General features: G+C 67.3%; 2 protein-coding genes across 4 annotated transcripts; both read left to right on the top strand.

Annotated features, from left to right (window-relative positions):
• Positions 1-997: 997 nt before the first annotated feature.
• Positions 998-20275, top strand: ITGA3 (integrin subunit alpha 3). Of its 3 annotated transcripts, XM_058857708.1 has the most exons (26): positions 998-1267; positions 6961-7082; positions 7169-7251; positions 8907-9156; positions 9297-9380; positions 9814-10021; positions 10606-10799; positions 10881-10969; positions 11290-11426; positions 11541-11627; positions 11699-11766; positions 11841-11977; positions 13357-13503; positions 13588-13685; positions 14294-14459; positions 14541-14609; positions 14694-14773; positions 14985-15062; positions 15249-15351; positions 15524-15694; positions 15793-15906; positions 16020-16133; positions 17859-17957; positions 18050-18175; positions 18888-19035; positions 19267-19391. In XM_058857708.1, exons 1-25 carry the CDS (start codon positions 1074-1076, stop codon positions 18996-18998), a joined length of 3129 nt encoding a protein of 1042 aa, XP_058713691.1. In that variant the 5' UTR covers positions 998-1073; the 3' UTR covers positions 18999-19035; positions 19267-19391. The 3 variants fall into 3 exon arrangements, with proteins under 3 accessions (XP_058713691.1, XP_058713690.1, XP_058713692.1); XM_058857707.1 differs by lacking the exon at positions 18888-19035 and having other exon boundaries at positions 19267-20275; XM_058857709.1 differs by lacking the exons at positions 998-1267; positions 18888-19035 and adding an exon at positions 6235-6522 and having other exon boundaries at positions 19267-20275.
• Positions 20276-21154: 879 nt separating this feature from the next.
• PDK2 (pyruvate dehydrogenase kinase 2) lies at positions 21155-27590 on the top strand. The gene is made up of 11 exons (XM_058857773.1): positions 21155-21364; positions 23042-23183; positions 23906-23977; positions 24205-24389; positions 24662-24751; positions 25033-25110; positions 25963-26039; positions 26116-26214; positions 26293-26400; positions 26847-26960; positions 27036-27590. The coding sequence occupies exons 1-11, from the start codon at positions 21247-21249 to the stop codon at positions 27174-27176; spliced, it is 1224 nt and encodes a 407-aa protein (XP_058713756.1). The 5' UTR covers positions 21155-21246; the 3' UTR covers positions 27177-27590.
• Positions 27591-27739: the final 149 nt, after the last annotated feature.

Below are 27739 nucleotides of genomic sequence, written 5' to 3'. Positions count from 1 at the left end.
TCCCCATGTCCCCCAAAAAGGCCGGAGGGTCTCCCCGCGTCACCCCCAGACTGGGGGGGTCCCGGAGCCCGGCAGTGTCCCCGGGAGTCCCCGCGTGTGTCCCCAGCCCTGCCACAGCCGGGGGGGATGGGGCTGGGGGGGTCCCCGATCCCCCCCAACCCCCCCCGGAGCATCTTCGGGTCAATGGCGTCACCTCGTGGCCTTCGGGGGCAATGACACCGCGGGGGTGACGTCACTGATGTCACCGGGGCACGAGGGGCGGGTCCGGGGCGTGGGGACAGGGGACGGGGACAGGGGACGGGGACAGGGGATGGGGACAGGGGACAAGGAGGTCCCCGTGCCAGGCGCTGCCCGCGGTGTCCCTGCTGCCGTCACTCTTTCCAGTGACACGGCACAGGGGCACGGGGACATCGGGCGGGGGACACCGGACATCCTGCAGCCCCCCAGCCCCGGATTTCCTGGCACGGTGGGAGCGGTGCGGTGGCTCCCGGTGACATTTGCCGGGGTCGGGACGGGGACAGCCCGGCGGGACAGCTGCGGTCGCGTCCCCACGGCCGGGTCCCTGCACGACCCCGCCCCGGGGTCGCTCTCGGGGTCCCGATGTGGCCTCTTGTCACTGGGGGGGGGCGGGGGACATCCCATGGGGGGGTCTCATCCCAAAGAGGTGCCAGGTACGGAGGGATTAGGGCGGGAAGAACAGGGGGAATTGTCCCGCGGGGGGACTGTGGGGTGGGGGGCACAGGGAGGGGTCTCACAGGGGGCGGGGTCAGAGAGGGCGGGGTCAGAGAGGGCGGGGTCAGGTGGGGTGGGGTCAGAGGGGGCGGGGTCAGAGGGCTCGGGATCCCCCCGTGGGAGCTGCCGGTGGACACGGACGCGCTGTCCCAGGTGCGCCCGCCCCCCTCGCCCCTCACACCTCCCCACGCGGTACCTGGGGCGCGTATTGAGCCGCGCGGCCCCTTTAAGGGGCGTGTCCGGAAGCGCCGAGGCCCCGCCCCCCGCCGCGCCCGGCCCCGCCCCCCGCGCGCACCGGTCCCGGTGGGGCGGCAGGGCGGGTACGGCGGCCGGTGCGGGACATGGCGCGGCGCCGCCGGCTGCTGCCGCCGCCCCTGCCGGGGCTGCTGCTGGGGCTCGGCCCGGTGCTGCTCGGAGCCGCCGCCGCCTTCAACCTGGACCGCACCTTCCCCGTGCTCAAGGAGGGCCCCGGCCGAGCCTTGTTCGGTTTCTCGGTAGCGCTGCACCGGGAGACCGAGCGGCGGGAGCGGAGCCTGTGAGTGCGGAGGGGAGCGCGGGGCGAGCCCCGTGCGGCGCGGGGGGAGCCGTGGCTGCGGTCCCCGTGCGATGCGGGACAGCGAGGGCAGGGTCACCTGTGGGTGGGGGTTGGGATGGGGAAGAATGGGGAGGGGTCCCCGGTGGGGGTGCGGAGGGTCCCCGGGAGGATCGGGGGGTCCCCGGTGGTTGGGACCCCCGTGAGGCGGAGGAGAGTGAGACAGCGCTTTACCTGGAGCGGGGGTGTCCCCGTGAAGTGTGGCGGGGTCCCCCGTGGGGTGCGGATCCCCCGTGGGGCGGGGCAGAGCGGGGAGCGCCCCCCGTGGGATAGGGGTCCCACGTGGGGTGGGGTCCCCGTGGAGCGGGGAGGGGCGGAGGGTCCCCGGTGGATGTTGGGGTCCCTCGGGGGGTCCCTGTTCTGTGTCAGGGCAAAGGTCCCGAGCCCGCGCCGCTCCTGTGGGGGCGGGGGCGCACCTGGAGGGGGGGTCCGGGTGCTGGGGTGGGCGCGGGGGGTCCCTCGTGGCCCTGAGGGGGGGTCCGGCTCCGCGATCGGTCCTCGGGGGGGTCTCCCCTTCTTTTCCGCACCGCGGTGTTGGCGGGGGTCCCATTGCTGGGGGTCCCTCCCTGACTCCCCTCATTCCCACAGCGGGATCCCAGTGACACTGGGGGGCTCTGGGGGGGCTCTGGGGGACACCCCGTGTTTCCCCCGGTGGGTTCCGGGAGCGGGGATCCCTCCCCAGCGGAGCGGTCCCGGCCGGTGCCGGCCCCCCGTGCCCCCCGTGCCCCCCGGTCCCGCCGCGGCCCCGTGCCCGGGAACCTGTCGGGTTCTGCTTCCTGCACGGCCCCAACAAAAACCCCTTCTCAGCCGGAGCAGTCCCCGTGCCAGCCTACCGCTGTCCCCCGCTGTCCCCCGCTGTCCCCCCGCTCCACCGGGCCCCCCCGATCCCCGATCCCGATCCCCGATCCCCGTCCCCGATCCCTCCGGGCTGGGAATTCCCGTCCGTGCCTGGAGAAAGCTCCGCCGCAGGGGCCGGGCCGGGTTTGTCCCCCTCAAGGGCAAAGGTTTTTGCTGGATCACCTTCCCGCGGCTCTCCCGGCTCGGGGGGGTCCTCGGGAGCCCCCCGGGGATCCCGTTTTTCCCGGGGGGGCCTGGCAGCAGCTGCCGGCTGCGGGCATGTGCCGCTCCGCATTCCAGGGATGCATTTCGGCCCCGCCGTGGGACGGGGAGTTGTTGTCGCTCCGGTGCAGGAGGGAGCGGGGCCGTTCCCTGCGGAGCAGCTCGGGGGGTGCGGGGACCCCCCCCGCCCTCGGGGACACGGGGACCCCCAGCCACGGCCGGGTCCTGCCCGCTCCGGGGGCATCGCAGCGGCTGCCGGGGGTCCCGGGCGGGGGCACCGGCACCGATCGGTTCGTGCCTTCCGTGGGGGGATCCTGGGGGGCCGTGACAAGGACCCGCCACCCCCCCACCTGCGCCGCGTGTCCCGGCGTGTCCCAGCGTGATCCCCACGGGGCGCGGAGGCTCCACCGGCTGCGGGGGAGAGGCTCCGGAGCCAGAACCCCCCCGGGAATTGGCGTCCCGCTCCCCGGGAGCCGCCGCTGCCCGTCCCCGTGGCGGGGACCCGGAACAGCGCGGGGGTCTCTCCGTCCCTGGGGGGTGGCCCCAGTTTGGGGTGTCGGGGCCGGTGCAGGGGGGCCCCCGGACCCCCCCGGGGGTCGCAGCCGCGCCCCGGTGCCGGATGGAGGCTCCGGTGCCCTCCGCTCACAGGTGCAGGGTGGGGACAGGAAAGGGACACTTCCTGCCCGACCTGCCGCGGGGGAGGGGGCGTCCCGTGCGTTTTTGGGGGGCTGGCTCCTGCCCTGGCTGCTGGCAGCGGAGGGATGCTCGGGGGGAGCCGCGGCATTCCCGCACTCCCGGCGGGGGCCAGGCGGGCACGGGGCGATGCCGGAGCCCCCCCGTTCGGCGGGGTTTGCGCTCCCCGCGGAGCCGAGCCCAGGGGAAGGTTTTGTTTGCTCGCTCCTCCCCGGCCAGGTGAGCGCGGGCTGGGAGCGGGGTTCTTATCAGCCCTCCCCAGATTAGGGAGCTCCTCGGGCCGCCCGCTCCGGCCGCTCCCGCCGGGGGCCGCTTTGGAGCCGGTGACCCCGGCCCAAGGGGGTGTGGAGGTCCCTGGGTGACCTGGGGAAACTGAGGCACGGCAGCTCCGGTCCAGGAAGGCTGAAGACCGACCCCCCTCCGCCTAAAATCTGCAGGCGGGGGGAGGCAGCACCCACATCTGCAGCCCTGTAGGAATTGGGGCTGTGCCCGGGGCTCGGGGGTCTCTCTGATTCCAGCTGGCTGCTGAGGAGAGCGGCGTTCTCTCCTGGCGGCGTTCCCGGCTTTCCCTCCCCCCGGCTGGGCTTTCGCAGATCGCTGGAGCTGGCTGAGCTCCCCCTGCCTTGGCCCGAATCCGCCGGGGTCCTGCGGCTGCTCGGCAGGAGGAGGGGGACGGATGTGGGGCCGTCCGTCCGTCTGTCCGTCCATCCATCCATCCATCCATCCATCCATCCATCCATCCATCCATCCATCCATCCATCATCCATCCCTCCAGGAGCCGTCGCTCCCTCTCCCGCCTCCTCCCCAGAGAGGCTCCGCTGGATTTTCCTGCTCAGGGACCCCCGTGGCAAACACAGCGGCCCTGGGGAGAAACTGGGGGGGCTGCCGGAGCACCCCCCAGCCCCCGCCTGCTCCTCCCGGCTCCGTCACCTCTGGAGCGTGGTGGGAGATGGATGAGGAGCTCCCCTCGCTGCCCAGCTGCTCCCTGGGGAGGGGGCTCTGGGGCTGGGGGCTCTGGGGGGGTGCACAACCCCCCTTGCTGAGGTGTCCGGCCGGGATTCTGCGCCATCCTCGCCTCTCCCACCCCGGTGGGGGGCACAGTTTGGGGTCCTGGTGCCCGCAGCCTCCCACGGCCCCCGCTCCCAGCTCAGCCCCCCCCGCTCCCATCCAGCCCCCCCCGTTTGCCAGGGCGGATTAGGACGGAGCACGGCCTCACATTCCTGCTTCCCTCCCTTCCCGGCCTCCCCCTCGTGCCGCTCTTTGACCATCTCCAGCACGATCCCAGCCCCCCCGGCCCCCCAGCCCAGTGCCACCAGCGCCACAAACCGGTCCAGGAGCCCCCCAAATCCCGACCCCGCTTCCCCGGATCCTCGGGAAGCCGGGAGCCCCTTGGCTCACCCCGGCTCGGGGACGCCCCCGGTGTCCCCCCTGCTCTGCCGGGACCCGCGTCCCGCTCTCCCCCTTTTCCCAGGAGCTGCGGGTGGGCTGCCGTGCCGGGAATCTTGGCTGCAGGCAGCGGGATGCCGGAGCTGCTTGGCTTGGGTGGGCTCCCGCCCCCCGGGACCCGCGGGACCACCGGGGGAGCCGGGGGACACCCCGGGGGCTGCAGGTCCGGTGGGGTTCGGGGTGTGGGGGCAGGACCCCCCCAGCTCTGAGTCACAGCAGCTGCCCTGAGTCACTTCCCCCCCAGGTGAGGGGGGACAGCGGTGCCCCCCTGTGCCCCCCCCCAGATTCCTTTGTGCCGAGCTGGCAGAAGCCGGGAGGCATCACCCGCCTCGTTCCCTTCCCTTCCCGGCGGCTCCCGCTTTCCGGCACCCCCATCCTGGCATTCCTGGGGGGAGCAGCCCCCCGGAGCCCCCCTTTGGGGTGAGCGCTGCCAGCCCCCCCTCACCTGCAGCCCCGGGCTGACTCAGCCGCCCCGGGGGGGTCCCGGCGTGCCGGGGCGGGGGCTGCCCGGGGCCCCGCATTCCTCCTGTGCCTGGGCTTTGAGTCAGCGCCCGGCCCGCCCGGACGTGCCCGCGCTGCCGGGCCCGCATTGCTCAGCTTCCCGGCACTCCCTGCCCGCCGGAGCTGCCCGGGGCACAGCGGGGCTCTGCCCGGCTGGGGACTGCTCAGCTCGGTACACCGGGGATCCGTGATAGCCCTGGGAGCCGTGTCCGGGGAGCCGTGTCCCCTCTGTGTCCGGGGAGCTGTGTCCGGGGAGCCGTGTCCCCCCCGTGTCCGGGGAGCCGTGTCCCTCCCGTGTCCCCTCCATGTCCGGGGAGCCGTGTCCCTCCCGTGTCCCCCCCATGTCCGGGGAGCTGTGTCCCTCCCGTGTCCCCTCTGTGTCCTGGGAGCTGTGTCCCTCCCGTGTCCCCTCCATGTCCGGGGAGCCTTGTCCCCTCTGTGTCCTGGGAGCCGTGTCCGGGGAGCTGTGTCCCCTCTGTGTCCTGGGAGCTGTGTCCCTCCCGTGTCCCCTCCATGTCCGGGGAGCCGTGTCCCTCCCGTGTCCCCTCCGTGTCCTGGGAGCCGTGTTCGGGGAGCCGTGTCCGGGGAGCTGTGTCCCCTCTGTGTCCTGGGTTCTGTGTCCTGGGAGCCATGCCCTGGGTGCCGTGTCCCTCCCGTGTCCCTCCCGTGTCCCCCCCGTGTCCTGGGTGCCGTGTCCTGAGTGCCGTGTCCTGGGTGCCGTGTCCTCGGTGCCGTGTCCTGGGTGCCGTGTCCCTCCCGTGTCCCCCCCGTGTCCCCCCCATGTCCTGGGTGCCGTGTCCCTCCCGTGTCCCCCCTGCCAGAGGGAAGCGCTTCCTCCCCCAGCCCGGCCACCTCCACGCCATTGTCCCCGCGGTCCCCAAGGACTTCCCGGCGGAAAGCCTGGCCCTTCCGGAGCCCTCCGGCCATGCCAGCTCCCCATGCCAGGGCCACGGAGCCTTGCTTGGGGTCCCTGGCATCTTCCCTCGGGGCGGGGGGGTCCCTGCAGCATCACCCGGAGGGGCTGGGGGGCACATCCAGCCTGGAATGTCACTGTCCCCCCACGGCAGTGCTGGGACTCAGCCGGGCCATCCCTGCCCTGCCTGGGGGAATCACCCTCGGGAGCTGCTGCCTGTCCTGGGACAGCCTGGGATGTCTGTCCGGGATGTCTGTCCGGGATGTCTGTCCTGGATGAGGGGTGTTTTTCCAGGATGAGGGGTGTTTTTCCGGGATGAGGGGTGTTTTTCCGGGATGAGGGGTGTCTGTCCCGGATGAGGGGTGTTTTTCCGGGATGAGGGGTGTTTTTCCAGGATGAGGGGTGTTTTTCCGGGATGAGGGCTGTTTTTCCGGGATGAGGGGTGTTTTTCTGGGATGAGGGGTGTCCGTCCCAGCTCCCCTCCCCGCTCTCAGGGGGTTCTGTCCCTGTCCCGGCGTTCCCTGGCGCGGGAGCTCGGCCCTGTCTGCCGGACACGCCGCAGCTGTGCCGGGGCTGCGGATCAAAGGTTGGCCGGGAAGGGCCGGGGGTGTTTACACAGATGGGGGGCCCCGGGGCTGGGCTGGGGGTGCTGAGCAGCCCCTCCCTCTTCTTCTCCTTGCCAGCACAGCGAGGTTTGGAGGGTCACTGTGACCCCGCTTCCCACCCCACACATGCACGGGGCTGGGGGCTGGGATGGAGTCTGGGATGGAGTGAATCTGTCAGTCTGTCCCTGACCCCGTTCGGGGTCCCTGTGTCCCCTTCCAGCTCTGGAGCTGGGGCTGACCCCTTGTTTGGGGGTGTCAGGGTGTGACAAACTCTGGGGAAGCAGCTCTGGTGTCCCCCAAGCGTCCCCTCCCCAGGGCACCTGCCTGGCTCCGCACCCCAGATTGAGTTGGAGGGGTTTGGGGGGCTGGACCTGCCCCCCCCGATCACCCCACGCCCCTCCCCCGTTTCTGCCCCCCAGGCTGCTGGTGGGGGCCCCCCAGGACGCGGAGCCGGTGAACGGGACACGGACGGGCGCCGTGTACGCCTGTCCCCTGAGTGCCACCACCCGCGACTGCCAGCGCCTGGCCATCGAGCTCAAGGGTGGGTGACCCCCCCCGGGGGGTGGGAACACCCCAAAACCCCCCCAGGAGTGGGGACCCCCTCTGAGGCCGGTTCTTCCCCTGCAGATGAGCCGGACAAGGCAATCATTGAGGACATGTGGCTGGGGGTGACAGTGGCCAGCCAGCGGCAGCCACCGGGGAGGGTTCTGGTGAGTTTGGGGGCACTGCGGGGCTTTGCACACCTGGATCCTGGATCCTTACACACCTGGATCCTGGATCCTAACACACCTGGATCCTGGATCCTTACACACCTGGATTCTGGATCCTTACACACCTGGATCCTGGATCCTTACACACCTGGATCCTGGATCCTAACACACCTGGATCCCAGATCCTCACACACCTGGATCCTGGATCCTTACACACCTGGATCCCAGCTCCTTACACACCTGGATCCTGGATCCTTACACACCTGGATCCTGGATCCTAACACACCTGGATCCCAGATCCTCACACACCTGGATCCTGGATCCTTACACACCTGGATCCCAGCTCCTTACACACCTGGATTCCAGCTCCTTACACACCTGGATCCTGGCTCCTTACACACCTGGATTCTGGATCCTTACACACCTGGATCCTGGATCCTAACACACCTGGATCCCAGCTCCTTACACACCTGGATCCTGGATCCTAACACACCTGGATCCCAGCTCCTTACACCCCTGGATTCCAGCTCCTTACACACCTGGATCCTGGATCCTAACACACCTGGATCCTGGATCCTTACACACCTGGATCCCAGCTCCTTACACACCTGGATTCTGGATCCTTACACACCTGGATTCTGGATCCTTACACACCTGGATCCTGGATCCTTACACACCTGGATCCCAGCTCCTTACACACCTGGATCCTGGCTCCTTACACACCTGGATCCTGGATCCTTACACACCTGGATCCTGGCTCCTTACACACCTGGATCCTGGATCCTTACACACCTGGATCCCGGCTCTTTGCACACACACCCCCTTGGGATGTCCCCCCACCTTTGGGGTGTCCCCTGTCCCTGAGCTGTCCCTGGGCTGTCCCTGAGCTGTCCCTGAGCTGTCCCTGTCCCCTGTCCCTGTCCCTGTCCCCTGTCCCTGTACCGTCCCTGAGCTGTCCCTGTCCCCTGTCCCTGTCCCTGTCCCTGTCCCCAGGCCTGTGCCCACCGCTACACGCGTGTGCTGTGGTCAGTCCCTGAGCTGTCCCCTGTCCCCTGTCCCTGTCCCCAGGCCTGTGCCCACCGCTACACGCGTGTGCTGTGGTCAGTCCCTGAGCTGTCCCCTGTCCCTGTCCCCTGTCCCCTGTCCCTGTCCCTGTCCCCAGGCCTGTGCCCACCGCTACACGCGTGTGCTGTGGTCAGTCCCTGAGCTGTCCCTGAGCTGTCCCTGTCCCCTGTCCCTGTCCCTGTCCCTGTCCCCAGGCCTGTGCCCACCGCTACACGCGTGTGCTGTGGTCAGTCCCTGAGCTGTCCCCTGTCCCCTGTCCCTGTCCCCTGTCCCCTGTCCCTGTCCGTGTCCCCAGGCCTGTGCCCACCGCTACACGCGTGTGCTGTGGTCAGTCCCTGAGCTGTCCCCTGTCCCCTGTCCCTGTCCCCTGTCCCCTGTCCCTGTCCGTGTCCCCAGGCCTGTGCCCACCGCTACACGCGTGTGCTGTGGTCAGTCCCTGAGCTGTCCCCTGTCCCCTGTCCCTGTCCCCTGTCCCCTGTCCCTGTCCGTGTCCCCAGGCCTGTGCCCACCGCTACACGCGTGTGCTGTGGTCAGTCCCTGAGCTGTCCCCTGTCCCCTGTCCCTGTCCCTGTCCCTGTCCGTGTCCCCAGGCCTGTGCCCACCGCTACACGCGTGTGCTGTGGTCGGGAGCCGAGGCTCAGCGGCGCATGGTGGGCCGGTGCTACGTGCGGGGCAATGACCTGCGCCTGGACCTGGGGGACGAGTGGCAGACGTACCACAACGAGATGTGCAACGCCAACACCGACACCGACGAGACCGGCATGTGCCAGATGGGCACCAGCGCCGGCTTCAGCGCCAACATCATCTACTTTGGGGCGCCCGGCGCCTACAACTGGCAGGGTGAGGGTCCCGGGGGGCCCCCCCAGCCCGGGGTCACCGCTCTGGGCACCCCTTTTCCCGGGGGTCCTCCTTGCCCGGGGTGTCTGGGCCCCCGCGGGACCCCCACCCCGCTGTGGGGCTGACCCCCCGCCCCACTGCAGGCACCGATTACATGCTCCAGAGGGAGATGTGGGACCTGCACGACTTCTCCTACCCCAACAAGAGGAACGGCAACACCTACATAGGTGGGGGGCGGCAGCGAGGGGGGGTTTGGGGTGGGGAGGTTTGGAGGGGACGGATTTAGGGGGGGGGTGTTAAAGGGGTGCTCAGGGAGGCTGGAAGACCCCCGCGAGGATGGTGAGAGTGGGGGGACAATGGTGACATGGGGGGTGATATTGGGGGTGACATTGGGAGTGACATTGGGGGTGACATTGGGGTATGGTTCAGGGGCATGGAGGGAGATTGGGGTGGTGGTTTGGGGTGAGGAGGAGCTTTGGGCGTTGTGGGTTTGGGGCGTGGATGTTAAAGGCGCGGGAGACACTTGGGAACACTTAGGGACACTTAGGGACACTTAGGGACACTTAGGGATGCTGTGAGCGGTTCCCAGCGCTCCCCCCCAGATCCCCCGGGGGCTGGAGGGGCTCGGGGGGATCTGAGGGGATCTCGGGGGTCCCGCAGGGTACACGGCCGAGGTGGGCAGCGCGGTGCTGCAGCAGGACGCGGTGACGCTGGTGACGGGCGCGCCCCGGTACCGGCACACGGGGGCCGTGCTGCTGCTGAGCCGCGGGGCCCGGCAGGCGCTCAACCGGAGCCTGCTGCTCCCCGGGCCCCAGGTCGGCTCCTACTTCGGCAGCGCCCTCGCCCTGGCCGACCTGAACAACGATGGGTGAGGGGCCGAGACCCCCCCCCGGCTGCGACCCCCAGCTCGAACGGGGCTTCTGTGGGGCGGGGGGCGCACCTGGGGCTTCCTCACCTGGGCTGGGATCGGTGAATTCCCGGGGGTGGGGGTCTCACCTGGGACATCCCGCAATTCCCGGGGGTGGGGGTCTCACCCGCAGCTCCCGGGGGTGGGGGTCTCACCCGGGACATCCCGCAGCTCCCGGGGGTGGGGGTCTCACCAGGGACACCCCACAGTTCCCAGGGGTGGGGGTCTCACCCGGGACATCCCGCAATTCCCGGGGGTGGGGGTCTCACCCGGGACATCCCGCAGTTCCCAGGGGTGGGGGTCTCACCTGGGACATCCCGCAGCTCCCGGGGGTGGGGGTCTCACCTGGGACACCCCACAGTTCCCAGGGGTGGGGGTCTCACCCGCAGCTCCCGGGGGTTCCCTGTGGGTCCCAGCTCTGGGCTGAGGAGGTTTTTGGGGGGGAGTTGCATTTTCACAGCTCTGGGGGGGTCCCCACCGCTTGAGGCGTGTGGGGTGGGGGCTCAGCCCCAGCCCCAGCCCCGAGCACGTCGCTGTCCCCGCAGGTGGCAGGACCTGGTGGTGGGGGCCCCCTACTACTTCGAGCGGAAACAGGAGGTGGGGGGCGCGGTGTTCGTGTACATGAACGAGGCCGGGGGCTTCCAGCAGCTCCCCAGCCTGGTCCTGACCGGCCCCAGCTACTCCGGGTTCGGCTTTGCCCTGGCCAGCATCGGGGACATCAACCAGGACGGGTTCCAGGGTGAGCGGCCGGGGACGCCTTCGTGGGGAGCCGCTTTTTGGGGAGCCTCGTGGGGGGCTGACCCTGCTCTTGTCCCCCCAGATATCGCCGTGGGGGCTCCTTTCGAGGGGCCTGGCAAGGTCTACATCTACCACAGCAGCGCTGAGGGGCTGCGGGACCGACCCCGGCAGGTGACGGCCCCGGGAGCCCTGAGCCGGGCGGGGCCGGGATCTCTCCCTGGGTCCCTCCCTGGATCCCTCCCTGGGTCCCTCCCTGGATCCCTCCCTGGATCCCTCCCTGGGTCCCTCCCTGGATCCCTCCCTGGATCCTTCCCTGGATCCCTCCCTGGGTCCCTCCCTGGATCCCTCCCTGGATCCCTCCCTGGATCCCTCCCTGGATCCTTCCCTGGATCCCTCCCTGGGTCCCTCCCTGGATCCAGCTCCAGGGTGGGGTGCAGGGGGTCCATCCCTGGGGTGATGAGCACTGAGACCCCCCCTGCCCCCAAATCCAGGTGATCAGCGGGTCAGAGCTGGGCCCCACCACAATAAAAACCTTTGGGTACTCCCTGAGCGGGGGGCTGGACATGGACGGGAATTCCTACCCGGATCTGCTGGTGGGCAGCCTGAGCGAGCGAATCGTCCTGCTCAGGTACAGGAACGGGGACAGGGGACAGGGGACAGGGGACAGGTGTCCTGCCCCCCCTGCCACCCCTGGGCTGGGCACAGAGCAGAGGGGGCTCAGCCAAGCCCAATCCCTGCCCAGAGCCCGTCCCGTGATCAACATCCTGGACAAGACCTTCACGGTGACCCCCGGCAAGGTGGACCCTGCCCAGTGCACACCCAAGTCCTGGTGAGTCCCCGGTGTCCCCGTGGCTGCCGCTGGCACCCCTGGCTCGGCTCACGGTCCCTTTGTCCCCCCAGCATGACGGTGACCCTGTGCTTCTCCTACAACCAGAGCGCGGGGGACCCCAACTACAAGGAGAGGATCAGTGAGTGGGGGGAGCTGGGGGGGGACGCTTGGGGATGCTGTGGGGGGCGTTGGACGACTCGTGCTGTCCCCCAGCCCTGCAGTACACACTGGAGGCCGACAAGGACCGGCACCCGCCCAGGGTCAGGTTCTCGGGGTCCCAATCTGCCACCTACACCGGGGACTTCTCCATGCCCGACACCCGCTGCCAGTCCCAGGAGCTGCTGCTGCTGGTGAGCGTCTGTCCTTCCTTCCATCCATCCATCTGTCCATCTGTCCTTCCTTCCATCCATCCATCTGTCCATCTGTCCATCCATCCATCCATCCATCCATCCATCCTTCCATCCATCTGTCCATCCATCCATCTGTCCATCCATCCATCCATCCATCCATCCATCCATCCATCCATCCATCCATCCATCATCCATCCATCATCCATCATCCATCCATCATCCATCATCCATCATCCATCCATCCATCATCCATCCATCATCCATCCATCCATCCATCCATCATCCATCCATCATCCATCCATCCATCCATCCATCATCCATCATCCATCATCCATCCATCCATCATCCATCCATCCATCCATCCATCCATCATCCATCCATCCATCCATCCATCCATCATCCATCCATCATCCATCATCCATCCATCCATCATCCATCCATCCATCCATCCATCCATCCATCCATCCATCATCCATCCATCCATCATCCATCCATCATCCATCCATCCATCATCCATCCATCCATCCATCCATCCATCATCCATCCATCCCTCATCCATCATCCATCCATCCATCCATCATCCATCCATCATCCATCCATCCATCCATCATCCATCCATCCATCCATCCATCCATCCATCCATCCATCCATCCATCATCCATCCATCCATCATCCATCATCCATCCATCCATCCATCCATCATCCATCATCCATCCATCATCCATCCATCATCCATCCATCCATCCATCCATCCATCATCCATCCATCCATCCATCCATCATCCATCATCCATCATCCATCCATCCATCCATCCATCCATCCATCCATCATCCATCCATCCATCCATCCATCCATCCATCCATCCATCATCCATCCATCCATCCATCCATCCATCCATCCATCCATCCATCATCCATCTGTCCATCCATCATCCATCATCCATCCATCATCCATCCATCCATCCATCCATCCATCCATCATCCATCCATCATCCATCCATCCATCCATCCATCCATCCATCCATCCATCATCCGTCCATCCATCCATCCATCCATCATCCATCCATCCATCATCCATCCATCCCTGTCCATCATCCATCATCCATCCATCCATCCATCCATCCATCCATCATCCATCCATCATCCATCCATCCATCCATCCATCATCCATCCATCCATCCATCCATCATCCATCCATCCATCCATCCATCATCCATCCATCCATCATCCATCCATCCATCCATCCATCCATCTGTCCCTCCATCCCTGTGCCGAGTCCCTGGGCTCTCTCCCTGGGCTGGCAGCAGCCCCCCAGTTGTGGCTGGGGCTGAGTTTGGGGTCCCAGGGAGGGATCTCTGTGTGATTCCCACCCCCCCGCAGGACAATGTCCGGGACAAGCTGCACCCCATCGTGCTCTCCATGAACTACTCACTGCTGGAGAGGCCCAGAACGTTCCAGCTGGGCCCCCACTCCCTGGACGCCTTCCCCGTCCTCAACCAGGACCAGTCCCACGAGAACGAGACCAAGGTGTGCCCCGTGGGGGGACATGGGGGGACACGCTGGGGTGTCCCGGGGGTCACAGGGACTCAGGGGACATCCCTGTCCCTGCAGATCGAGTTCCAGAAGGAATGTGGATCTGACAACCAGTGCTACAGCAACCTCCAGCTCCGGAGCAGCTTCGTCACCGAGCAGAACCAGGCACTGCCCAGGTGCCGCGGGGCCCCGCATGTCCCCTGGTCCCCTGGGGGTGTCCCTGTCACCGTGAGGGTGTCCCTGTCCCCCGGGGGTGTCCCTGTCCCCATGAGGGTGTCTCTGTCCCCCCAGGGGTGTCTCTGTCCCCCCATGGGGGTGTCTCTATCCTCCCGGGGGTGTCTCTGTCCTTGTGAGGGTGTCCCTGTCCCCGTGGGGGTGTCCCTGTCCCCCCGGGGGTGTCCCTATCCCCCCAGGGGTGTCTCTGTCCCCCCAGAGGTGTCCCTGTCCCCCCAGGGGTGTCTCTGTCCCCATGAGGGTGTCTCTGTCCCTGTGAGGGTGTCCCTGTCCCCCCAGGGGTGTGTCTGTCCCCTCAGAGGTGTCTCTGTCCCCATGAGGGTGTCCCTGTCCCCCCGGGGGTGTCTCTGTCCCCCGTGGGGGTGTCCCTGTCCCCTCAGGGGTGTCTCTGTCCCCCGTGGGGGTGTCTCTGTCCCCCGTGGGGGTGTCCCTGTCCCCTCAGGGGTGTCTCTGTCCCCCCAGAGGTGTCCCTGTCCCCCCAGGGGTGTCTCTGTCCCCATGAGGGTGTCCCTGTCCCCCAGGAGCGCCTGACCCCTCTCTCCCCACGCAGGGTGAACGGGACCCAGGTGCTGCAGTACAGCCGGGACGTGCGGAAGCTGCACCTGAGCATCAACATCACCAACGTGCCCAGCACGCCCTGGAACGGCGAGGACGCCCACGAGGCGCTGCTCAACGTCACCGTGCCCCCCAGCCTGCTGCCCTCCTCCGTCCGCCCGGTACGGGGGGACCCCCTGAGCCCCACCGGGGGCCAGCTGGGCTCGGCCAGGGTGGTCCTGACCCTCTTCCCCCCCCCCCAGAGCGGAGCCTGCACCTTCGGGGAGACGGTGCTGTGCGAGCTGGGAAACCCCTTCAAGAGGAACCAAAGGGTGAGAGCGGCCCCCCAGCTGCCCCCCGGCCCTTCCTGGGGGGCTCAGCAGGTGGGGCCCGGCTGAGCCGCTCCCTGCCCACAGGCAGAGCTGACCATCACCTTCGAGGCCATCGGGATCATGCTGGACACGAGGGAGATCGCGGTGTGGCTGGACCTGTCCACGTGAGTGTGGGGTGGGATGGGGGGGTGGTCCTGTTGGGATGGAGGGGTGGTCCTGTTGGGATGGGGGGGTGGTCCTGTTGGGATGGGGGGGTGGTCCTGTTGGGATAGGGGAGATGGTCCTATTGGGATGGGGACAGGGATGTTCCCGTTGGGATGGGGACAGGGATGTTCCCATTGGGATGGAGGGGATGCCCATCCCGGTGCCTGGCAGGCAGAGCACCCAGGAGGATCTGCAGCCCGTGCTGGCCAAGCTGCTGGTGGATTACAGCATCCAGTCCTCGCTGAGCATGTGAGTGTCACCTGAACCCCCTCTGTGTCCCCTCCGCCCCCTCTGTGTCCCCTCCACCCCCTCTGTGTCCCCCCCATTGTCCCACCCGAGTCTGGCTGTGTCAGAGCTCCGTGTCCCAGGGATGGGGCAGCGCTGGGGTGTCCCCTGCGCCCCTCACGCCGTTCCCGTCCCCCATCCCGTTCCCAGAGCCTCATCCCACATCCAGTCCTACTTCAGCGGGACCGTGGTGGGCGAGTCGGCCATGAAACAGGAGCAGGACGTGGGCAGCCCCCTCACCTTCGACTTCCAGGTGGGCAGGGCGTGGGCAGCGCCCGAGGGAGGCGGATTTGGGAACGCGGGAGGGAGGGAGGGAGAGAGAGGCGGATTTGGGAACGCGGGAGGGAGGGAGGCGGATTTGGGAACGCGGGAGGGAGGGAGGCGGATTTGGGACCGCCCGCCTCCACCTCCCGCCCTGCCCACAGGTGACCACCAAAGGCGAGTCCCTGGGCACGCTGGGCACCATCCTGCTGGGCTTTGAGTGGCCCCACGAGATCCCCAATGGCAAATGGCTCCTGTACCCCACCGAGATCCTGGTGAACGGCAATGACACGTGCCACCCCCCCGGGGGGGTCATCAACCCCCTCAACCTCACCGTGAGTCACCCCCTCAGGGCCGTGTCCCTGCCCCAGGGGGGGCTCCTCCAGCCCCCCGGCACAGCGCAGGCTCTGATGGGGCTGCTGTCCCCGCTCAGCTCCTGCAGGACCAGGCTCCATCCCGGCGGAGACGGGAGCTGGAGCCCCCCGAGCCGGGGGAGCCCCCGGTCACCCTGGCCACCGGCCGGCGCCCCAGGTCCGAGGCGGTGCTGGTGAGTGGGGGCTGCAGGGGGGGAAAGGGGGCTCCAGCAGCGCCTCCTTCCCTCCCGGGGTTTCCTGGCACCAGGGTGGTGCTTGGGGCTCCCCTGACCCCCGTGTCCCCCAGAGCTGCTCGGCGGGCACCGCGCGCTGCGTGTGGTTCGAGTGTCCCCTGCTGCACACGCAGCTCCCCTCCAGCTTCAGCCTCCGCGCCCGCGTCTGGAACAGCACCTTCATCGAGGTCAGTCCTGGCTGAGCCCTTGGCGTGGGGTTAAACAGGGCCCCGAGTCTGCCAGGGATCAGCTCAGGAGCTGGCACCCACCCCTGTGTGTCCCCACTGTCACCTGTGTCCCCCTCCATCCGTGTGTCCCCATCGTCCATGTCCTCCCCCTCTCCCATCCGTGTGTTGTCATCTTTGTGTCCCTGCCCATCATCCCTGTGTCCCATCCCTGTGTCCCTCCTCATCATCCCTGTGTCCCCGTCCATCCCTGTCCCTCCTCATCATCCCTGTGTGTCCCTGTCCATCCCTGTCCCTGTCCATCCCTGTGTGTCCCTGTCCATCCCTGTGTGTCCCTGTCCATCCCTGTCCCTGTCCATCCCTGTGTGTCCCTGTCCATCCCTGTGTGTCCCTGTCCATCCCTGTGTCCCTGTCCATCCCTGTCCCTGTCCATCCCTGTGTGTTCCTGTCCATCCCTGTGTCCCTGTCCATCCCTGTGTCCCTGTCCATCCCTGTCCCTGTCCATCCCTGTGTGTCCCTGTCCATCCCTGTGTGTCCCTGTCCATCCCTGTGTCCCTGTCCATCCCTGTGTGTCCCTGTCCATCCCTGTGTCCCTGTCCATCCCTGTGTGTCCCTGTCCATCATCCCTGTGTGTCCCTGCCCACCCCTGTGTCCCTGTCCATCCCTGTGTCCCTGTCCATCCCTGTGTGTCCCTGTCCATCCCTGTGTGTCCCTGTCCATCCCTGTGTGTCCCTGTCCATCCCTGTCCCTCCTCATCATCCCTGTGTCCCTGTCCATCCCTGTCCCTGTCCATCCCTGTGTGTCCCTGTCCATCCCTGTGTGTCCCTGTCCATCCCTGTGTGTCCCTGTCCATCCCTGTCCCTGTCCATCCCTGTGTGTCCCTGTCCATCCCTGTGTGTCCCTGTCCATCCCTGTGTCCCTGTCCATCCCTGTGTGTCCCTGTCCATCCCTGTGTGTCCCTGTCCATCCCTGTGTCCCTGTCCATCCCTGTGTGTCCCTGTCCATCCCTGTCCCTGTCCATCCCTGTGTCCCTGTCCATCCCTGTGTGTCCCTGTCCATCCCTGTGTCCCTGTCCATCCCTGTGTGTCCCTGTCCATCCCTGTGTCCCTGTCCATCCCTGTGTCCCTGTCCATCCCTGTGTGTCCCTGTCCATCCCTGTCCCTGTCCATCCCTGTGTGTCCCTGTCCATCCCTGTGTGTCCCTGTCCATCCCTGTCCCTGTCCATCCCTGTGTGTCCCTGTCCAGCCCTCTGTCCCTGTCCATCCCTGTCCCTGTCCATCCCTGTGTGTCCCTGTCCATCCCTGTGTGTCCCTGTCCATCCCTGTGTCCCTGTCCATCCCTGTGTCCCTGTCCATCCCTGTGTGTCCCTGTCCATCCCTGTGTGTCCCTGTCCATCCCTGTGTCCCTGTCCATCCCTGTGTGTCCCTGTCCATCCCTGTGTGTCCCTGTCCATCCCTGTGTCCCTGTCCATACCTGTCCCTGTCCATCCCTGTGTGTCCCTGTCCACCCCTGTCCCTGTCCATCCCTGTGTCCCTGTCCATCCCTGTGTGTCCCTGTCCATCCCTGTGTCCCTGTCCATCCCTCTGTCCCTGTCCATCCCTGTGTGTCCCTGTCCATCCCTGTGTCCCTGTCCATCCCTCTGTCCCTGTCCATCCCTGTGTGTCCCTGTCCATCCCTGTGTGTCCCTGTCCACCCCTGTCCCTCAGCCGTGTCCCCCGCTGTCCCCAGGAGTTCCGGGACTTTGACCGGGTGAAGGTGACGGGCACGGCCACGCTGTTCCTGCGCTCTCAGGTTCCCACCATCACCATGAGGAACCACACGGTGCGGGTGAGCCACGCCCGAGCCCTTACTGGGGCAGACTGGGCGGGACTGGGGCCGCTGGAGCTCCGCGCCCCAACGCGGCCCTTCCACCCCCGCAGTTCTCCGTGGACGTGGACTCGGAGCTGCAGGAGGAGCAGCCGGCCGAGATCGCGCTCTGGCTGGTGCTGGTGTCGGTGGCAGCCGGGCTGCTGCTGCTGGGGCTCATCATCCTCCTCCTCTGGAAGGTGAGGGGGGTCCCAAATCCCCTTCCCAGGGCGCAGGAGCCGCGCTGAGACCCGAGGGGCTCGAGTGAGCCGCGGCCGCCTCCTCCCTGCCTGGCGAGGGGTGCGAGCAGCTGGAAGATCGTCCCCCCCCAGCTGGAAGGAGCCCCCCGAGGGTGGCAGGTGCCCCCCAGGTGGGAGGTGCCGTTCCGGGAGGAAGATCTGGGGCTGGAGAGGGATGAGGAAGAGGAGCACGGACATTCCCGACGTGTCGTGGGGTGCAAAACGTTTTGGGATGTGCAGCCAAAGCGGGGCTGGACCTCCTTCCCTGTGGCTGCACTGCAGGGACTGGGGGCCCCCCACAGCCCCCCGGAGACACCCCCAGCTTCTTGAAGCCCCCTTTTTACCCAGGAGGGGTTCGCTGGGTCTGCAGGACCCCGCAGCATCCCGGGCATGCCCTGTGGGGCATTTCCCTGCCCTGCTCCCCCCACCTGCCGGGGGGTGCCCAGGACCCCCCCAGCCCCTGTCCCTGTCCCCTGACCCTGTCCCTGTCCCCAGCCCCTGTCCCGTCCCCCCTGACCCCATCCCGGTCCCCTGACCCTGTCCCGTCCCCCCAGCCCCTGTCCCGTCCCCCCAGCCCCTGTCCCTGTCCCCTGACCCTGTCCCGTCCCCCCAGCCCCTGTCCCGTCCCCCCAGCCCCTGTCCCTGTCCCCTGACCCTGTCCCCTTCCCTGCAGTGCGGGTTCTTCCGGCGGGCCAACACCCGGGCCATGTACGAGGCCAAGGGGCAGAAGGCGGAGATGAGGATCCAGCCGTCGGAAACCGAGCGGCTCACGGACGACTACTAACGGGGGGCACCCCCCGTGCCCCCCCGGGCCCTGCCTGGTAATGCCCCGCGGGGCCGGGCTGCAGCCGCATCTTCCTCCTCTTCAGCCTCCTCTCCTCTTCCTCTGTGCCGTAGGGTCCCCGTAGGGCTCGGCGGGGTCTCTCCGAGCGGCTCCAGGATCGCTGATCCCTTTTGCCTCTGCTCTTCGCCGCCTCGGGGGTCTCTCTCCTTCTCCGCGACCCTCTGCGGCCCCTCACTGACCCGCTGTCCTCTCTGTCCCCTCCTCGCAGTGTGACTTTTTCCAGCGGACCCGCTACTACCGGATCATGCCCAAGTACCACGCGGTGCGGATCCGGCAGGAGCAGCGCTACCAGCCCGGGGGGCTCCTGCCCCGCCGCCGCAAGAAGCTCTGGGTGACCAAGTGGCAGGAGCCGGACAAGTACTACTGACCCCCTGTCCCACCGCCCGGACCCCTGCCAGGGGGGCTTTGACTTTGCACAAGCGCATCTCTCCCTGTCCCCGTCCCCTCGGACGCGGCCGCCTCCGGCTTTGGCTCCCGCAGCCCCTCCCCGCTCGCCCGGGGGCTCCCGCAGCCTCTCCCCGCTCGCCCGGGGGGCTCTTGCACGCTGGTGCCTTGCACGCTTGTGGGGGCGACCCCCTAAATGTGCCCCCCCTGCTCCCCGAAGTGCTGCTGGGCTCACCGAGTGCCTTCCCCCCGCACAGACACTCCGCTCGCCACGTCCCTGTGCTTGTCCCCAGCCACCCTGGGGACACATCCCGGCCCCTGGAGACACATCCCGGCCCTTGGGGACACATCCCAGCCCTTGGGGACACATCCCAGCCCTTGGGGACACATCCCGGCCCTTGGGGACACATCCCCGCAGGCCGGGACACGCTCGCCCCCCTCCTCTTCCCCCGGCGCTGGGTGCGGGACCCCCGTGCTTTCCCCCGGGGGTCTCGGGGGTCTCATTCCCTCCCGCAGCCCCTCCCCATCCCGAATCCCGGGGGTCTCCTGCTCTTCTCCCCGCGCTCGGACGCAGCTTTGGCTTGGGGGGGTTGGGGGTGCAGCGCTTCGGGCCGTGTCCCCCCATCCCCGACCCTCGCCCCCCGCCCCGGGGGTGCCTGTCCTGCCCCGCGGGGTTAAATTATTCCGTGTCTCTCCGTGTCGGTGTTTTGGTGTCGAGTCCCAGCGTCCGATCGGTACCGGGGGCGGCTGGGGAGGGGGTCCTGCACCCCCAGCCCCCGCCCGGCCCCCAAACGCCCCGTCCCTTCCTCGCCGGGGCCCAATAAAGCCTCGCTCTGGGATTTGTAACCGCTTTGTCCCCTCCGTGTCACGGCTGGCGGGTTTTGGGGGGTGGGCTGCGGGTTTGGGGGGCTTTTGGGGGTGGGGGGTAAAAAGAAGAGAGGGGAATGATGCACCCCGAGGAGGGAGGGGATGATGGGAGGGGAGTGCGGGACTCGGAGTGGGCTCAGACCCCCCCAAACCCTCGGGAAAGGCTCAAACTCCCCCAAAATGCCCCGGGAAGGGGTCCCGGACCCCCGAGGGGCTGATGGGAACCCTCATTATGCAAATGAGCGCCGGTGCTGCAGCGAGGGGCGGGGTTACCCCGGGAGGGGCGGGGCCTACAGCACAGCGCGCGATGATTGACAGCGGGACGAGCGATGATTGACAGCACAGCGCGCGATGATTGACAGTGAGGGGTGCGATGATTGACAGCGGGCGGGCATAATTGACTCAGCTGAGGGGCGTGGCTAGCGATGATTGACAGCGGGGGCACGCGATGATTGACAGCGGGCGGGCACAATTAGCTCCGCTGAGGGGCGTGGCTAGCGGTGATTGACAGCGGGGGCGCGCGATGATTGACAGCGGGCGGGCATAATTAACTCAGCTGAGGGGCGTGGCTAGCGGTGATTGACAGCGGGGGCGCGCGATGATTGACAGCGGGCGGGCATAATTAACTCAGCTGAGGGGCGTGGCTAGCGGTGATTGACAGCGGGGCGCGCCCAGCGCTGAAGCCGGATTGGCTCGGGGCAGGGGCGGGGTTTGCAGCAGGACGGGCGGTGATTGGGCGAGGCGCGGTGATTGACAGCGGGTGTGTTGTTTGCGCGCGGCGCGGCGGGGGCGGGGCCGGGCCCGGGGGGCTCGGGGGGCTCTGAGGGGGCTCTGAGGGGGCTCTGAGGGGACACTGAGGGGACACTGAGGGGACACTGAGGGGACACTGAGGGGACACTGAGGGGACAGCGGGGGACACCGCGGGGACAGCGGGACTATGCGGCTGCTGCGGTGCCTCGGCAAGCGCGCGGCGCTGGCCGGCGTCCCCACCTACATCGAGCACTTCAGCAAGTTCTCACCATCGCCGCTTTCCATGAAGCAGTTTCTGGACTTCGGTAAATAAACAAATCCCCCCTCCCCGGGACCCCGGCCCAGCCTCGGGACGGGGACACCCCTCCTGCCGCCCCTGATCCCCCCCGGCGGGGACAGCCGGTGTGGGGCGGTGCTCGGGGAGGGAATTCCTGCCCCCCTTATTGGGAATTCCTGGCCCCCTTATTGGGAATTCCTGCCCCCCTTATTGGGAATTCCTGCCCCCCTTATTGGGAATTCCTGCCCCCCCTTCCTGGGAATTCCTGCCCCCCTTATTGGGAATTCCTGCCCCCCTTATTGGGAATTCCTGCCCCCCCTTCCTGGGAATTCCTGCCCCCCCTTCCTGGGAATTCCTGCCCCCCCTTCCTGGGAATTCCTGCCCCCCTTATTGGGAATTCCTGTCCCCCTCATTGGGAATTCCTGCCCCCCTTATTGGGAATTCCTGCCCCCCCTTCCTGGGAATTCCTGCCCCCCCTTCCTGGGAATTCCTGCCCCCCTTATTGGGAATTCCTGCCCCCCCTTCCTGGGAATTCCTGCCCCCCTTATTGGGAATTCCTGCCCCCCTTTCCTGGGAATTCCTGCCCCCCTTATTGGGAATTCCTGCCCCCCTCATTGGGAATTCCTGCCCCCCTTATTGGGAATTCCTGCCCCCCTTTCCTGGGAATTCCTGCCCCCCTTTCCTGGGAATTCCTGCCCCCCTTATTGGGAATTCCTGCCCCCCTTTCCAGGGAATTCCTGCCCCCCTCATTGGGAAATCCTGCCCCCCTTATTGGGAATTCCTGCCCCCCCTTCCTGGGAATTCCTGCCCCCCTTATTGGGAATTCCTGCCCCCCTTTCCTGGAATTCCTGCCCCCCTTATTGGGAATTCCTGCCCCCCTTATTGGGAATTCCTGCCCCCCTTTCCAGGGAATTCCTGCCCCCCTTATTGGGAATTCCTGCCCCCCTTATTGGGAATTCCTGCCCCCCTTTCCAGGGAATTCTTGCCCCCCTTATTGGGAATTCCTGCCCCCCTTCCTGGGAATTCCTGCCCCTCCTTCCCGGCAATTCCTGCCCTCCTTATTGGGAATTCCTGCCCCCCTCATTGGGAATTCCTGCCCCCCTTTCCTGGGAATTCCTGCCCCCCTTATTGGGAATTCCTGCCCCCCTTATTGGGAATTCCTGCCCCCCTCATTGGGAAATCCTTCAGACACTCACCCTGGAAAATCCTAACCCTCCGCAGGGAATTTCTCTCCTGTAAATCTGAGGGGTCTGGGGGCTGCCCCCCCTCAGTGAGTGTGTGGGCCTGGGTAGCTCTGACCCCCCCAGATATCCCGTTATTATTGGGGGCGGGTGTGGTTTCCTAATAGACCCTTTCCTTTTGGGGGTGTCCCCTCTGCCCCCCAACCCCTCAGGGGGCACCCGAATCCCCCTCACCTGGGGCACATCCTGAGCCCCCAGTAAATACCCCAATGAGGGACCCCCTGCACCGGGCTGGCCCCCCCAGGGTGGGCAACTGGGGACCCCAGTGTCCCCCCCAGTGTCCCCCGGTGTCCCCCAGTGTCCCCCAGCCCTCACACCCACCCCACCCCAGGACCAGGACCTGCTCCCGTCCCCTCTCCCCAGTGCCAGAGGGGTGGCAGTGCTGCCAGGGCTGGCTCTGGGGGTGCTGTGGGGGCTCACCCGTGTCCCCCCCCGTGTCCCCTGGTGTCCCCCCGTGTCCCCAGGCTCCAGCAATGCCTGTGAGAAGACATCGTTCGTGTTCCTGCGCCAGGAGCTGCCCGTGCGCCTCTCCAACATCATGAAGGAGATCAACCTGCTCCCGGACCGGGTGCTGCGCACGCCCTCCGTGCAGCTGGTGCAGAGCTGGTCAGTCCTGGGGACACGGGGACACTGCCAGGGGGCTGCTGGCACTGCCACCACCCACTCCTGTGCTGGCTGGGGAGCTGGCACTGCTGGCACCTGGCCAGGGCCACTCTCCTGGGGTCCCACTGCCTCAGGTCCCCTTGTTGTCACCCTCCTGGGTCCCCCCAGCGTCACCTGCACAGCTCCCATTGCCACCACCGCTCCTGTCACCGCCCAGAGGGTCCCGCTGTCACCTCAGTGCCACCACCATTGTGTGTCCCAGGGGTGTCACCAGCTGTCCCCCCCTGCAGGGAGCTGGCACGGGGGGGGACACAGGGAGGGGTGACAGGCAGGGCACTCCCCAGCTGGTGCCAGGCTGGTGACACGGGCTGCAGGTCCTTTGGGGACACTCCCGTGCCAGCGGGGTGTCCCCAGCCAGCGGGGGGGCCACCAGTGCCACCTGCTTCCTGAAGGGGCCGGGCCACAGGATGTCCCTGTGCTGGGGGAGGGTCTGAGTGTCCCTTTAAGTGCGGTGTCGCTGTGCCAGTGCCAGCAGTGTGACCCTTCTCCCAGAGCCACCATGTGACGTGTTGTTTGTCCAGTGTCCTGGGCCGCTGCCAGCGGAGTCCGGCCGTGCCAAGGGGTCAGGCCATGCCAGGGGGGCTGACCCCTGGCCCTGCGTGGTGTCACCTGGGGTGTCCTCTCTGTTTGGGGGTGCCAGCTGTGGGATGACCGTGTCCCCCCAGGTACGTCCAGAGCCTGCTGGACATCATGGAATTCCACGACAAGGACCCCGAGGACCAAGCCACGCTGGGACAGTGAGTCGGGAGGTGACAGCGTGTCCTTGTCCCCAGTCCCAGCGTGTCACCTCCTCCCAGAGCCGTGCTGGTGTCACCCAGGGTCACCCCGATGTGCCCCCACCCCCCGGTGCCACCGGGGTCAGCTCCGGGTTTTCCCAGCGCCCCCAGCTCCCGGGCAATCCCGGCCTGGATTCGGGCTGTGCCCGGACCGGGTGTCCCCAGCGCTGTCGCTGTCCCCTGGGCAGGTTCACGAACGCGCTGGTGACAATCCGGAACCGGCACAACGACGTTGTCCCCACCATGGCGCAGGGCGTCATCGAGTACAAGGAGACGTACGGGGACGACCCCGTGTCCAACCAGAACATCCAGTACTTCCTGGACCGCTTCTACCTGAGCCGCATCTCCATCCGCATGCTCATCAACCAGCACAGTGAGGGGCTCGGGGGACCCTGCCCCGAGGGGTCCTGGGTGGCCCTGACAACAGGGGGTGTCCCCAGAGCCCCCTGCAGTGTCCCCGGGGGTCTGTCCTGAGGGTCCCCATCATCACTGGGTGTCCCCAGAGTGTCCCCCCCAGCCCCAGGGGTCTGTCCCAAGTGTCCCCGCTAACCCCAGGGATCCCTGGGGTCTGATGTTCCCCCCCACAGCCCCAGGGTGCCCTGGTGGTGTCCCTGGGGTGTCCCCAGCTCGTTGTCCCCTCCCCAGCCCTGCTCTTCACTGGCAGCACCAACCCCGCGCACCCCAAACACATCGGGAGCATCGACCCCCACTGCAACGTGGCCAACGTGGTGAGAGGTTGGTGGGGTCTGGGGTCCCACCCGGGTCTGGGGTCCCACCCCCACAGTGGGGGAGGAATTTGGGGGGTGGGGGTTGCTTGAAGGTCCCCCTGGCACCACTCGTGTCACCGGTTTGGGGTGGCCTCAGCCAAACCGTCCCCTGAGCTGTGCAGTCAGTGCAGGAGACCCCAAAAACTCCCCAGATCCGTAGGAATGGGGAATGTTTGGGGGTGGGGGGACCCCAGAGGCTGCCCCTGTTGGTCCTGGGGGTGCTGAGCCCTCTGTCCCCTCCTTTGCCAGACGCCTACAACATGGCCAAGCTGCTGTGTGACAAATACTACATGGCCTCACCCGACCTGGAGATCGAGGAGGTCAATGGTGAGGGGACAGCAGGGGTGAGGGGACAGCGGGGCTGAGGGGACAGCAGGGGTGAGGGGACAGCAGGGGTGAGGGGACAATGGGGGTGAGGGGACAGCAGGGGTGAGGGGACAGTGGGGGTGAGGGGACAGTGGGGGTGAGGGGACAGCAGGGGTGAGGGGACAGCGGGAGTGAGGGGACAGCAGGGCTGAGGGGACAGTAGGGGTGTGGGGACAGTGGGGGTGAGGGGACAGTGGGGGTGAGGGGACAGCAGGGATGAGGGGACAATGGGGGTGAGGGGACAGCAGGGGTGAGGGGACAATGGGGGTGAGGGGACAGCAGGGGTGAGGGGACAGTGGGGGTGAGGGGACAGCAGGGATGAGGGGACAGCGGGGCTGAGGGGACAGCAGGGGTGAAGGGACAGTGGGGGTGAGGGGACAGCGATGCTGAGGGGACAGTGGGAGTGAGGGGACAGCAGGGGTGAGGGGACAGCAGCAGGGATGAGGGGACAGCAGGGGTGAGGGGACAGCAGCAGGGATGAGGGGACAGCAGGGGTGAGGGGACAGCAGGGGTGAGGGGACAACAGCAGGGATGAGGGGACAGCAGGCATAAGGGGACAGCGGGGCTGAGGGGACAATGGGGGGATCTTGAGTGGCTTCTTTAGGTTTGGGGGTTCCCAGGTTGCTCCTTTAGGGATGGGGTCCCTGGGGCAGGGGGATTTTTGTGGGGCTCGTTTTGGGTTGGGGTCTCCATGACAGGGTTATTTGGGTTATTGAGGTTTGGGGGTCCCTGTGGTGGGGGAGGTGACCCGTTTAGGGCTGGGGGAGCTTTAGGGTCAGGATTGTCCCCACCAATGCCAGTGTCCCCCCCCAGCCTGCAACGCGGAGCAGCCCGTGAACATCGTCTACGTCCCGTCCCACCTGTACCACATGCTCTTCGAGCTCTTCAAGGTAGCCCAGCCCTTTGGGGGGTCCCGGGGGGCTGTGGGGGTGCCCCTGACCCCCCCCCGGGGCTCCGTGTCCCCAGAACGCCATGAGAGCCACGGTGGAGAGCCACGAGAACAGCCCGCGGCTGCCGGCCATCAGGGTGATGGTGGCCCTGGGCCAGGAGGACCTGTCCATCCGGGTGAGGGACCCGCCCCGCCCCGGGGGGTGTGGGGAGGGGGCACACGGACGGGGTTGTCACCCGCTGCCGTGTCCCCAGATGAGTGACAGGGGCATGGGGGTGCCCCTGAGGAAGATCGAGCGGCTCTTCAGCTACATGTACTCCACAGCCCCCACCCCCCAGCTGGGCAGCGGGGGCGCCCCCCTGGTACGTGACCCCCAACCCGGGCTCGGGGGTCCCTCGTGGGGAGGGGGAGGGGGGTCTGCAGTTGAGGGGGGTTGGGGGGCGTTTGGGGGTGACCTGCAGTGACAGGGGGGGCTTTGGGGGTGGCACGGGGAGCTTTGGGAGTGGCTGGAGTGGCACAGGAGGGTTTGGGCTTGGCCTAGAACCTTCTGGGGAGGTTTAGGATGGCGTGGGGACACTTTGGTGGGGTTAAGGGTGCTGTGGGGACACTCTGGGGTGGCATGGGGACACTCTGGGGTGGCAGGGTGCCTCTCCAGCCATTCCAGGGCCCTTTGATGGTGGCACAGTGACCTCTGGCAGCACCGTGGACACTCCTGGCGCTGCTTGGGGCGCTGAGGGGAGCCCGGGGGTGCCCTGGGGGTGCCCCCCCAGCCCTGGGCACCCCCCACCCCAATTCCCTCGCCCCCCAGGCCGGGTTTGGCTACGGGCTGCCCATCTCCCGCCTCTACGCCAAGTACTTCCAGGGGGACCTGCAGCTCTTCTCCATGGAGGGCTTCGGCACCGACGCCGTCATCTACCTGAAGGTGGGTGCCCGTCCCCATTCCCGGCCGGTCCCGGGGGGGCTGCGGGACCCTCGCCCAGCCCCGTGTCCCCCCCAGGCGCTGTCCACGGACTCGGTGGAGCGGCTGCCCGTGTACAACAAGTCGGCGTGGCGGCACTACCAGGCCAGCCAGGAGGCGGGGGACTGGTGTGTGCCCAGCACCGAGCCCAAGAACACCTCCACCTACCGCGTCCCCTGAGCCCCCCGCGCCCCCCCGGCCGCCCAGGACCCCCCGGCCCCACTCACGGGGTGTCCCCCGCTGCCCCAGGGGGGGCTTTGGCGTCCCAGTTCTTTGGGCTCCTTGGGAAGTGCGGGACACGGGGGGTGTCCTGGCATCCCCACCTTGGTGGCGCTTAGGGACGGAGCTGGGGGGGGTTGGAGCAGCGCCTGTTGCCCCCTCACCACCCCCCAAACCTCCCAGCCGCCCCAGGGGGTGCCCCCCATCCCAGCAAGGGACGGGTCCTGTCCCAGTAGGACCAGTAGCACTTCCCTGCACCCGCGGGCCTGATGGGGTGGGGGACCAGGACCCCTTGCTCCTCATGTTCCTGTCCCTGTTACCCCCCTGTTGTTGCACTATTGAGCTGTCCCCACCCCCACACCTGCTCCACCCCCCCCTCCCATCCCCCAAATTCCCCCTTGACCCCCCCAGACCCCTCCCCACTGTCAATAAATTGGATGTTGACTGAAGCCCTGTGGTGGTTTGAGGTCCTGGTGCCTCAGTTTCCCCCCTCCAGGCTTGGGAGGGTTCAGTCCCGGGGTGGC

Source organism: Poecile atricapillus, chromosome 27, assembly GCF_030490865.1.
Source record: "Poecile atricapillus isolate bPoeAtr1 chromosome 27, bPoeAtr1.hap1, whole genome shotgun sequence".
NCBI lineage: Eukaryota > Metazoa > Chordata > Aves > Passeriformes > Paridae > Poecile > Poecile atricapillus.
This window is presented reverse-complemented; position numbering and strand designations above follow the sequence as displayed.